The sequence below is a fragment of the Cynoglossus semilaevis genome, chromosome 5 (assembly GCF_000523025.1).
Source record: "Cynoglossus semilaevis isolate Cse_v1.0 chromosome 5, Cse_v1.0, whole genome shotgun sequence".
Taxonomy (NCBI): domain Eukaryota; kingdom Metazoa; phylum Chordata; class Actinopteri; order Pleuronectiformes; family Cynoglossidae; genus Cynoglossus; species Cynoglossus semilaevis.
In genome coordinates, this window is record NC_024311.1 from 17527589 (window position 1) to 17538705 (window position 11117).

Genomic DNA, 11117 nt, shown 5'->3' on the forward strand with positions numbered 1-11117 from the left:
GGGGGTCGTGCCCCTGTGACCGGGGGCAGGGTGGAGGGGGTGAGATGGGCAGTCAGCCCCCCCCCCCTTCAGATCTACCATCTGGCACCACATCTCCCCCTCAACCTCTGAGACACCCCCGGGGGGTGACGGCCTCATCTGACTGAGCCTGAGCCACAAAGGCAAGGTGGGAAGAAGATGAATCCCTTCCCCTGATCTGACCCCCGGCATCTGTCTGTCAAACAGAGGCCCTGACTCTAGAGCTGAGAACGAGAACAATGAATCAGCAACATTAGCACGAACGCATCTAAGAGGAAGCTGTACGTGAACGGGAAGTTGTCGCCCGGGTCGTCGGGCAGTTCTAGGAACTGTAGAAGGAACTACGACCACGGTGCTTCCTCCATGTTCAGAACATGTCACTCAAAGCTTCCTGTGACTGTGAATCAAACTGTGACGAAGCCGTCGTGATATTTTCACGGTGTTCCTGTAGAGCAGTCGCTCTGTCTGCCCCGTTAACCATCACCAGATGGACCTCAGGTCTGAGAGCTACAGCTGTCCAACAAAACCTCCTCCCTCTGCTCATGGTAAGTGCTGCTGAGCTGCATGTGGAGTCAATGAGCTCCTTGGAGAATTCTGGAAGGGGGCATTAGTGTGAACTGGAGAGGCCGTGGTGACCACTTCCTCTGAAGGGCAGCAGAGAAAGACGGAGATGAAGACTGGCTCTTTATTCTCTCAATCTAAAAGGCAACGCTACTGTGCGACCACTGAATATCAGCCAAAAAAAAAACCAAAAATATCATATCAACCAATCGACTTGACTCACCAGAAAATCCTCCTCACAGTAGACTTTTCCATTGACGTTATAGAAAGCTTTCCCTCTCAGCCTCCTTCCTGAAAAACAAAAGATATACGGTGTTTAGTACAGTAAATTATGTGGTTAGACTACGTTGGTCGAAGCATTAACTTGTATTATTTCCTTCATATTTGCATTTGATTCAAGTTGTTTAATTATAAGGTGTTTCAGTGCAGGGTCAAAATGCCAACAATAATAATAACTATTGTCTGAATTCACATACTATTTTACAGTAATATTGACTTGTGTTACATTTAAGTACATCATGTAAAAAACACCGCCGTGTTTAGTCCCACATCGCAGCAGGAGGTCAGTACAGAGCACGTGACGGAACATCCTGCTCCTGCCTCCACTTAATTACTCAGACCATTGATTCTCCAAGGATCCACTAACAATCAATACACAATCAATACAGCAGTCTGAAGACCTAAACCTCCGTCCTCACCCTCTCTCACCCGTCCTCACCCTCTCCCAGACTCTGTTGTCTGCCCTGCTATTGTGTTGAGCTCCTGCAGACAAACAATGGTGTGACTGGATACAGGAAGTTCCCAAACTAATGACACACACATACAAATTCTTATATAAATACAAGAAAAAGGTTTCTCTCTCTCTCTCTCTCTCTCTCTCGGCCCAGCGTTTCTTAAAAACGGTCCATTTCCAGTTCTGCAGTGAAACGACGCCACCTGAGGCAGATAAAGGACGAGCATCTCATAAATTCATCGCATTAGCATGATTTAATTGCCGTCCCGAGTTTGCGTTGATTTAACGGCCGTCCCAGCATGGGAACGATGTGCCGCCGTCGTCCTCCGACTCCCCCCGCCCTCCCATCCCCCCCCGCCCCATCAACCCCATCTGTCTCTAAACACTGAAATTTATGCAATTGCTGTATTTCACACACAAACAAGGTGTCACAATGTCGGGAGATGGCAATACATTAACACCCACGTAAATGGCTGCAGCGGCTCCGGGATGCCGTCCACACAATAGGTGAGACTTTTAAGACTTTGAGACCGAGTGGCAATTAGCATTTTGGTAGCGTAGCGGAGAAGAGAGGGAAAGAAAAAAAAAAAAAAAGCAGGACTGAGGAAGGAACTCCGTGTGATGCCACTCTGAGGAGACACCGTGTCCGAAAAAAAAAACGTTTGGAGAGGTTAGACTGGCAGGAGCGGAGAGATTCAGATGGTGAAGAGCAGCAGCAGCAGCAGCAGCAGCAGCAGCAGGGGCTGGGAGGTGTCGCTGTGTGCTCGTCTGTGGCCTCTGCTCTGGAGCTCTGGGTCTGAAAGGTGAACACAATGGCCTGAGCGCTGGTGACTGTGTGGAGCGCTGCTAGGGGAGCGGGCCAACTGAGCAAACGGGGACATTCTTTCTGCCTGAGGTCACTGGCTGGACCCATTCAACCCCCCACACCTCTCCAACACGCTCTCCGCCGACTCCCCTCACCAAGAAAAGGGAGGAGAGGGAGGAAGGGGTTTGGTGCCCTTCCTCCCTCTCTCTTTCCTTCTGCCCGTGCCCCCGATGTCACGCCAGAAAAAAAAAAAAAAGTCAATAATTGCACAATTTATTTTTAAGCGTCCTAGTTGCAGAACTCTTAGAGTTACCATGCGATGATTTCAACTTTATTTTGTAATTAATTGTTATGAATCAACGAATCAATTGTTTGTTTGCATTTAATCTGCAACAACATTTCCCACAGGGGGCGTTTGTTTTTGTGAAAATGATAAATGAATGGGAGCGCACGTTGGCTGTGTGTGTATATATATGTGTGTGTGTGTATATATGTATATATATGTGTGTTTATAGGTATATATGTATATATATGTGTATATATGTATATATGTATATATATGTGTGTGTGTGTATATATGTACAGTATATATATATACTGTACATATATACACATATATACACATATATACACATATATATAAATATATACCCAAATATACATATATAAATATATATTCGAGTTGCTTCATAATCTGAAACGTTGTCACACGCTGGTTGAACGTTACTGTTCCAGTAGCTGATTGGCTAAGGAATGTACATGATCAGGTGACATCTCACCGCATGATTGGGTCAATTGTTGCTGACATCACAGAAGGATTTTTTGTGTGTAAATAATCCATTATTTAGTAATTACAATAAACTGAAAAATGATTATTTCTCTGGCCTGAGGTTGTTGTTGCTCTCGTTGCCTTTGCACAGTGTTGTTGTTTTTGTCTTCCGTTGCACAATCGACAACACTTTCCTCTTTCTTCGAACTCTGTCCTCTTTCGAGCTCTTTTGATCTCTTTCCCCTCTGTCACTCGTACTCGATCCACGACCAGGGATACAAATCTCGTTCATCCCGTGTCTAACATGTGTTGGACATGACAATAAGGAACCTTGAGTTGAGTCCTTAAGTCCTTGAGTCCTTGAGTCTCAGTACCTCACCTCAGACAGCTCAGCTATAGTCCTGAAGACTAGAAGTTTGATTATCCATCGAGGGCTGGAATTTAACCCACAACATCTGCACAGCCTAGTGAGCTACAGTCTTCCCCAAACCTTCCATATCTGGATGATGCTCCATTTTTACTTATTTTATGATAAAAACATGTCCACCCTGTTCTTTCTTACTTGGTAGACGCACAGACACAAGTCAACAGTGATTTATTGCGACAGATTTCTCTGCCAGATGTTGCACTGTACTTCATTGTTGTGTATTCTGCTGAAGTAGTTCAACAAATTACTTTCTGGAGTGTGTTGTAATAGTTGTGGTAGTCTCAGCATGTTCCTCCTGGAGGGCGGATGTGAAGTGACACGACAAGAGTTTGGCTGGAGCTCTGTCAGCTCTGTTTGGACCGACGTTTTAAAGCTGTAGTTACGAAGGCCTACAGGACGACGATCACAAAAATGGACCGACTATAAGAGAGCAGCAGACTTTCTAATAAGGAATCTAACTTTAAGAAAACACCTACAAATAACGTTAACGTTTTTGCAGAAACTTTTAAGAAAACACCTACAAATAACGTTAATTTGTGCACAAACTCTGTCTCAGACTGCAGTACAACGTGTTCCAGAAACATGAATAAAACCCATTATTTAATGCATTATTTAATGCATTTCTTTAGGAAATCAAAAGTATTTGGGTTCTAGAACCAAACGTCTCGTACCAAGCACAACAGTCCATATTCAAACTCCACTACTCCCCAATTCCAAACGCTTAACTCAGGGCATAAAAATGAAAAACAAAATCGCGGTTGTACTTGACCTTGAACACTCTCCATTCCATCTCTCACTTAAGGCGACCCGAAAAACAAATTGAAGTCTGTTTAATCCGTCTCTATCTCTGACAGAGTTGCTTTTGTTGCCGTGTTATTAATACTGCTCTGATACAAGTGTGTGGGTGGACCACCGGGAATTCACACATTCACCCTCACGCTGACAGACAGGGGGGGCTGGTGAGCGTAAACAATGTTTTTACCTCTGCTACATTTGAATCCACCAAAGTGGGTCATATCAGGTCACATTCCGCGTTCGAGTATTTGTCAACGTCCCATTGGTCATATGCCTGTTGATGTGTTTCAACATGTGACAACTGTTCCCCTTGTTTCCTTGTGCTTGGCATTTTGTTTTCACGATGGTGGAGAACACGTCAGGAATCCAGAGCTGATTTCTTCAGTTATTACCCAAGGTGAGCCAGGGCAGAGGTGCGACGTGACGTCAGTGTGTGGCGTCGATAATAAAGATGAACAGTTTGAATGTGGATATTTAGGATACAGTACGACGTGCCATTGGCCGACACCAGGCCACAGGTGAAAAGATTTCATCTAAGACAATATTTGCACAACATTTACGAATGTCTTCTCTGTTTTTTTTTTGTTTTTTTTTGCTTTTATAAATTTACAAATAGTTCCAGCACGTGCACAACATTTACGAATGTCTTCTCTGGTTTTTGTTTTTTTTTTGCTTTTCTAAATTTACAAATAGTTCCAGCACAAATCAATATTTGTTCTGACTAAACTCAACTGCACAAATCTGAGATTTTGTTGAATCTCAAACACCTGTCTGGTGTCATAAATTATTCTGAACAGACACCCTCAAATGATCATTATTTTTATATGTAGGTCAAAACACGGTCGTTAAATTAAATCAGAAATAGCTGCGTAGGAGCTCACCACCTTTTTAGCTAATTTGAACAAACTACAATTTTTTTTTCTCTCTACAGATTAAATGTTTCTGCTGAGAGAATTCTCAGACTGTTAATCCTGTCTAGAACCCTGACGTAAACTGTGTACATTTTCAGGCCATGGATTGACCGAGTTTCACCCCCTGATAAATGGACTAATAACATCATTAAGAGTAAATAATCATCATCATATACCACAGTCAAGAATTCCATTAAAAAATAAAAAATAAATGAGTGGACATGAACTGCTGAATACTGCTGTTTTCACTGGAACGTACTTGTGTACAGCCTAATAACTGCAGACCTGCAGCTGTGTGACTGACACCGACACATTATAACTGATAATCACGTAATTATTTTTGACATGTTACTATTAGCGCAAACTGATACTCTGTTCTTAATCTGTAGTAAAAAATAATAACGCTTCAGCTGCAGCGGAAAAATTCAGGGCAAAGTCAGGACAACGGTTACAGTGACGACCTTTCTCACCATAACAGAAAAGACAGAAGACGAAAAAGGAGAACTAGAACAAACTGTCAAAACAAAAGAACACTGTAACTGCCTTTTAGTCAGTCCTCGACAATATGGACAATCTAGAAAAGAAAGAGCGTCATTATAAAAAACAGAGGCTGAATTTTATGTATTATATAACTGTTATAATAATGAGTGTGAAAGAAAATACAGTGTGACTCCAGGAACTAAATGAAACAACTGCATGTTCCTCCCTGACGTCTCATATCTCTGTTGCCTGGCAGGTGCAACCGGTGGCATTTACTGATTCGTAGAAATTAAATTCAATCCTCCAGCTCCAGAGTGTTTTTCAGGGGCAATTTAAATTATTTTGTTCCATTAAAATGAAAAAGAAAAAAAGAAAAAGTTAAAGTCATCAGCTTTTGGTTTGACAGTCTGCTCATCCACTCCAAAGTAATGTGTTTATTTTTTTATTCTATTACCTATTTTTTCAGCGAGGCCTCGCAGGCTCTGGTGGGTTAAATATACAGTAAATGCACGGGCAAATTTGTGAGAAATGCCACCTCATCAGCTTCAGTTTCAGCTTCAGCTTCAGCTGCGACTGCCCCGGAAAAAAAACCCAAAAAACAACGTTCTTGTTTTAACAGCCCTTCTCTCTGCGTTTCCCTTTCTGTGCCATTGCAAAACATTTTGTTCAAGGACAAAATCTGTTTGTGTCTATTTGTGTATGAAGAGCGCATGTCTGTACATGCACTTTTCTGTGCATGTACCATTCAAACGAGTGCCCGTTCCAGACCTGCCCCTTCTGATAAGCAGGTCTGGTACACTTTGTGACTGTCTGATTGAGGTCCTCCAGGGAAGGCCGGCTGAAGTGGAGGGGGTAGTTTGCATTCTTGGCCACTGCATGAAAAAAGGGTGCAACCATGGGAGTAAGCCAAGAGGAGGGCTCAATTATGCATGGTTAAACAAAGCCCAAGGCTACCAGTGAGCTATGTCTCAGTAAACTTAGCCTCACTGCGGAGCTCCAGACTCCAGGAGGACTCTGGTCTGTGGCATAAGGAAAAAAACAAAAACAAAACAAAAACAAAAGGAAATATAAAAACACATTCCCTGATTAATCGCCAGTGTGTTATGTTATGACAAGTCGAGCCGCACTCGAACTTGACTCATCACAGTCCTTCAAAAGCTGTGTTGTTAGGCAGAAAATGTCCACTTGGATGAAGTCAGGGTTTACATCAACACTAAACCTCTGTGAGCGGCGAGACGGTCCATCCGTCAGTGTTTATTATGACAGGTGAAAAAGACACTTACGAGATTACAATCTAAAAGAGACGAAGGACACTCAAGTTCACAGTTCTGCAGACGTCCAGCTAATGGTTATGACCACCCAAGGTCAGTCCTGATGCTAACGGCTAACTGTAGGTCTCACAGACTGGAAGCAGTCAATCAAAGGCTGAACAATCAAACCGAACCTTCGTATCGCCTCATTATTCTCCCAGTCAGAGAAGATTATGAATCAAAAACCAGAGGATAGGTTTTTTTTTTACAATAAATTTAGAGGCTAGATCAATATCAGTAGCACATCTTTTAGATCAGTGTTTCCCAAACTTTGTCAACAGACATTATTCGTAAACTTCTGGGAAACATGATGCGAGACGACCCAAAAAAAAATCTCTTGCGACCCACCTGAGGGTCCCGACCCAGTCTTTGGGAAATTATGTTTTAGGCTGCTTTACTTCATACATACAAGCTTTTGTGCCGTGATCAATTTGACATCAGTAATTAAACTATTTAGGTCATTTTATTGAAAAAATAAATGAATGTCGTTTGTTATGACTAGTAAGAAAAATGTATTTCAAGATGTTAAACGGCCAGAATTTGGTAATGTGATTGATTGGATCAAAAAATAACAATCACACAAAATATCAATATCATATTAAAAAAAACCTGTCATAAAGTAATCGTATCAAATCAAAAAATCCTGTCATCGCTCATCACTAGCGTGTGAGGTTCCACAGTTGACTTTAATGTAAAGAAGCAGAACGTTTGTTCACCACCTGAGTATCTGGGCCCAACCATGGGAGCGTAGGTATGTGAGTGCACACATTTCTGCAGACACACAAAGCAGAGAGTGTGGCGAGGCCTACGGCAGTCCTACCTTTAAACACATCACAGGCTAATTTTCCTCTGCGAACCACACAAACCTCAGCAACTGGACACTCAGCATTTGGCCCCTCTTTCTTCAGACACACAATAAATTGGAAAGTATGTGGCTTTGGTTACATGTAAATTATAGGCACTTATTGCAGAGCCGCGGTGGGTGGGGTGGAGGATCAGTATCCATGCATAGTACACACGTGAATGGAGCTACCTGGCTAAAAAGCTCTTTTGCCATATCTTCCCCTTGTTTCCCCTGGAAACAGGAGACGACGAGTGGAATCGGGTGACGCCGACATCAAAACGCGCACTCACTCACGCACGCACGAACACCGCATGTCACGGTTTGATGTGGTTTGATGCGGCTCAGCAGTGATTCAGGTTTTTGTCTTATAAATATGGAAGTGAAGCTAAAGCTGCAGGTGTTGGACGAGCTGAGAGGAAGCAACAGTAAAAAGTTCAGTTGAGGTTCAGGTTTTTTCACTGCAGTTTTCACCATGATATCAGAGCAATTGGTTTATTAGAATTATTACAGAATTATTTTCTGATTTCTTTATATATCCATTCTTGATTTTTAATGATTTGTAAAAAAAAAAAAAGGATTTTCATCACACTGTTGAACTATTGTGTTTCTCTGGTTTGTTTTTTTATTGTGAATATGACAACAAACCTCTTGAGAGGAACCACTTTGCCCTAACGCAGCCCCCCCGTGTGGCAGCTTGTGTCGGTTGCAAAGGTCGTCCATCCATGTATGTTAGTTTATCAACAAAAAAGTTAAAAAAAAGAAACATAATCTCTGGCCTTTAACTTCCTCTGTGACATAGACTGTGTATAAAAAAATGACATAACCAGAACAAGACAACAAAATGTTGCAACTTTCGAATTTGCAACCTCATAAAACACCATCATTTTGCAGCCAACTGTAAAACTGCCTCCCAGGTACATGTACCAGTACATGTACCAGTACATGTACCAGTACTGTAGCTGTACTTCATTATATATATTTAATATAAATATAAAACCATGACCTGGAGTCAGAGTTTATAAACAACCGTGGGAGTTACTGCAGAACTTCAACAACTTCCCAGTTAGAACCAGACTCTCCTGATAATGTTGTTGTGATAAACAACAAGTCAACTCAGTACAATGCTCTCCAGGCTTCTTCAAAACACGACTGACCTCATTACAGCAACTGGTTGGTTTGATCATTAAAAACAACGACCGAACCGAGTTCAGGTGCCGTCGACAGTGAACTCTCTCAGTCTGGAGCGTTGAACTTACCACAGGAGCAGCAGGTGAAGCAGTTGGTGTGATACAGGTTCCCCATGGCCTGACAGGCCTGGCTGGCTCCGTACACTCCCTTCCCACATTTAACACAGATACCTGGAGAGGACACAGAAGAAGATTTTTTAAAGGGTTCTGAAAACTCTGGTTTCCAGAGCAGTTCCATGTGTATTTTTAGTTGTTTTTTTTAGAGCTGCACAAAACATATGGTTGTCAGGAGTGGTGCTGTGTTAGGTGAGGTGCCTGCCACCGAAACTTTCAGGCTTAGATATCACCTGGTCCCTTAATCCCAAGTTAGGATGCTCCAGGACAAACTCTGGCAAATCACTAATTAAAAAAACATGTAATGACAATGACCTCGGAGGGACAGTTATGTAATTGGTGTCTTTTGTCTCCGTGTCACTTCTGTTTTAACAGAATATCAACATTAAGACAAACAGTTAACAGTTGTCTTCAAATCTCATGAATCAGGATATAAAAAATAAATCCATTTCATTTCAACAAAAAAAAAACTTGGGTTATTAAAAATGTAAAATTATCTTCTATATGTTTTCTTAAAAAAAAGTGTTTAACATAAAATATAAAATTCAAATATGTATGAGATTGTGTTTGTTATAAAATTAGATTCTGATCCGGAGCAGTTTCCGTTCCAGACTGATGTGTCACAGCGTGAGGACACTGTGATGCCAAGTTAAGGAAAACAGCGGCATCGTGAAATTAAAAAAAAACAACTTGACAGTTATTGTCAAGATAAAACACTTTCAGAGTTACTCTGATTTCAAACAGCCAGATGAGCGACCCACTGGGAGTAACCCACAAACCCACACGTACACGACTATGAAACACAAGCCTGAACTAACTAACGACGCAGGGCTGTGACCTTTGATGAAGACACGAGATTGGCAGAAGGAGGCTAAAAAGTATTTGGACAAAGCAGACAAACTACCTCCTGCCCTCGTGCACAGGACAACCTCCACAGGGGTCACATTCCTGAGGGAGTGCAGGGTCAAAGCCTGGGTGGGGTGACTCCAGGGTCATAGTGCCCACAGGACACAAGATCGCACCAGAACCTAATATGGAAACCGCACACCGGCAACCCCTCCTCCTACACAGAGATTATCACTTCAAACCAAGACTTTCAAATAGATACATTTTTTTTTTAAACCAAGACTTTCAAATAGATACATTTTTAAAAACAAACGTCACAGGAGTTCAATGCTCTTTCAGGAAACATTGGCAGAGACTCCCTTGAATATGAGTCATTTCCTATTTACACCATGTCCTGTACAAACACTATAAAATGTGTAGGAGCACAGGGAAGTCATCCAAAGAAGAAGAAGTCTTCCACTGAAACCAGTATGAGGGACTTCCTCAGAAGATGATCCTGGATTCACTTCAAAATATCTCTGTTTCTGACTGATGTGGTGCTGGAGAACGACAACACAATGCAATGTTGTGTATCAAGACCCTGAAATACTATGAAATAAAAATCAAGTTTCTGTCTAAAGGAAATTAACATGTTGAAGAGTACTGATAAACTTGTTGTTGTTGTTTTTTCTTCTTCAATATTTTCTCTTTAATCCTCATCATTTTGCAATCCAGCCATGGGTTGCGTGGGACGGTTAGGGAGGCCAGATTGGGCCCACGGGCCGCCAGTTGATGATCCCTCAAATACATCATACATTAGAAAAGGACACGTTGAAAAAGTTGCACAAAAATGATCAGGGAAGGAAATGCATGTCCCCAGGCTGAAAGAGGAAGCAGGAGGTCCATCTGACCGACCGTGTCATCACTGAATCATTTACTGTTGCACTGCATTCATTTCTTTGAAAATATTTACAGACAAACTGACACTGAGACTCATGACACGGTCTAGTTCAGCGTAGGTCAGCTGAGGCACAGCGAGCCACGCAGTTAAAAGAAAGAAATTCTAAAGATCCAGCGGTGACAAACGATGCATTTCAATTTTTGCGTTTTATCCATTTCTATATATTTATCAGCGCGTGCAGAACAGAACAGACTGTTTGACTCGTTGGTTATTAAAGTGAAAAGAGATTCAACGCGAAAAAAAACAGGCCCATGAGCATTGTTATTTTTTTTTTCACTAGCATACGAAGCGTTTGTTTCTGTTCTGTCTCTCGTTGTTCTCAAAGACATAAACAGACCCAAGTGCCTTTCATTGTAGCTGTATCGTGTTACTGCTAA

The 11117-nt window shown here is 41.9% G+C and overlaps 1 protein-coding gene across 2 annotated transcripts in view; it reads right to left on the reverse strand.

The window, feature by feature from the left end:
* Window positions 1-11117, reverse strand: part of wtip (WT1 interacting protein) — a 26100-nt gene that overhangs the window by 8913 nt on the left and 6070 nt on the right. Inside the window, exons 2-4 of one of the 2 annotated variants that reach the window (XM_025055622.1) lie at window positions 8910-9011; window positions 803-870; window positions 62-662 (exon numbers count right to left, since the gene is read on the reverse strand). In XM_025055622.1, the coding sequence (XP_024911390.1) occupies window positions 591-662; window positions 803-870; window positions 8910-9011 (242 nt within the window). In that variant the 3' untranslated portion in view covers window positions 62-590. Of the gene's footprint in view, window positions 1-61; window positions 663-802; window positions 871-8909; window positions 9012-11117 lie in introns of those variants that run through there. The other variant, XM_008310862.3, reaches the window with a different exon arrangement.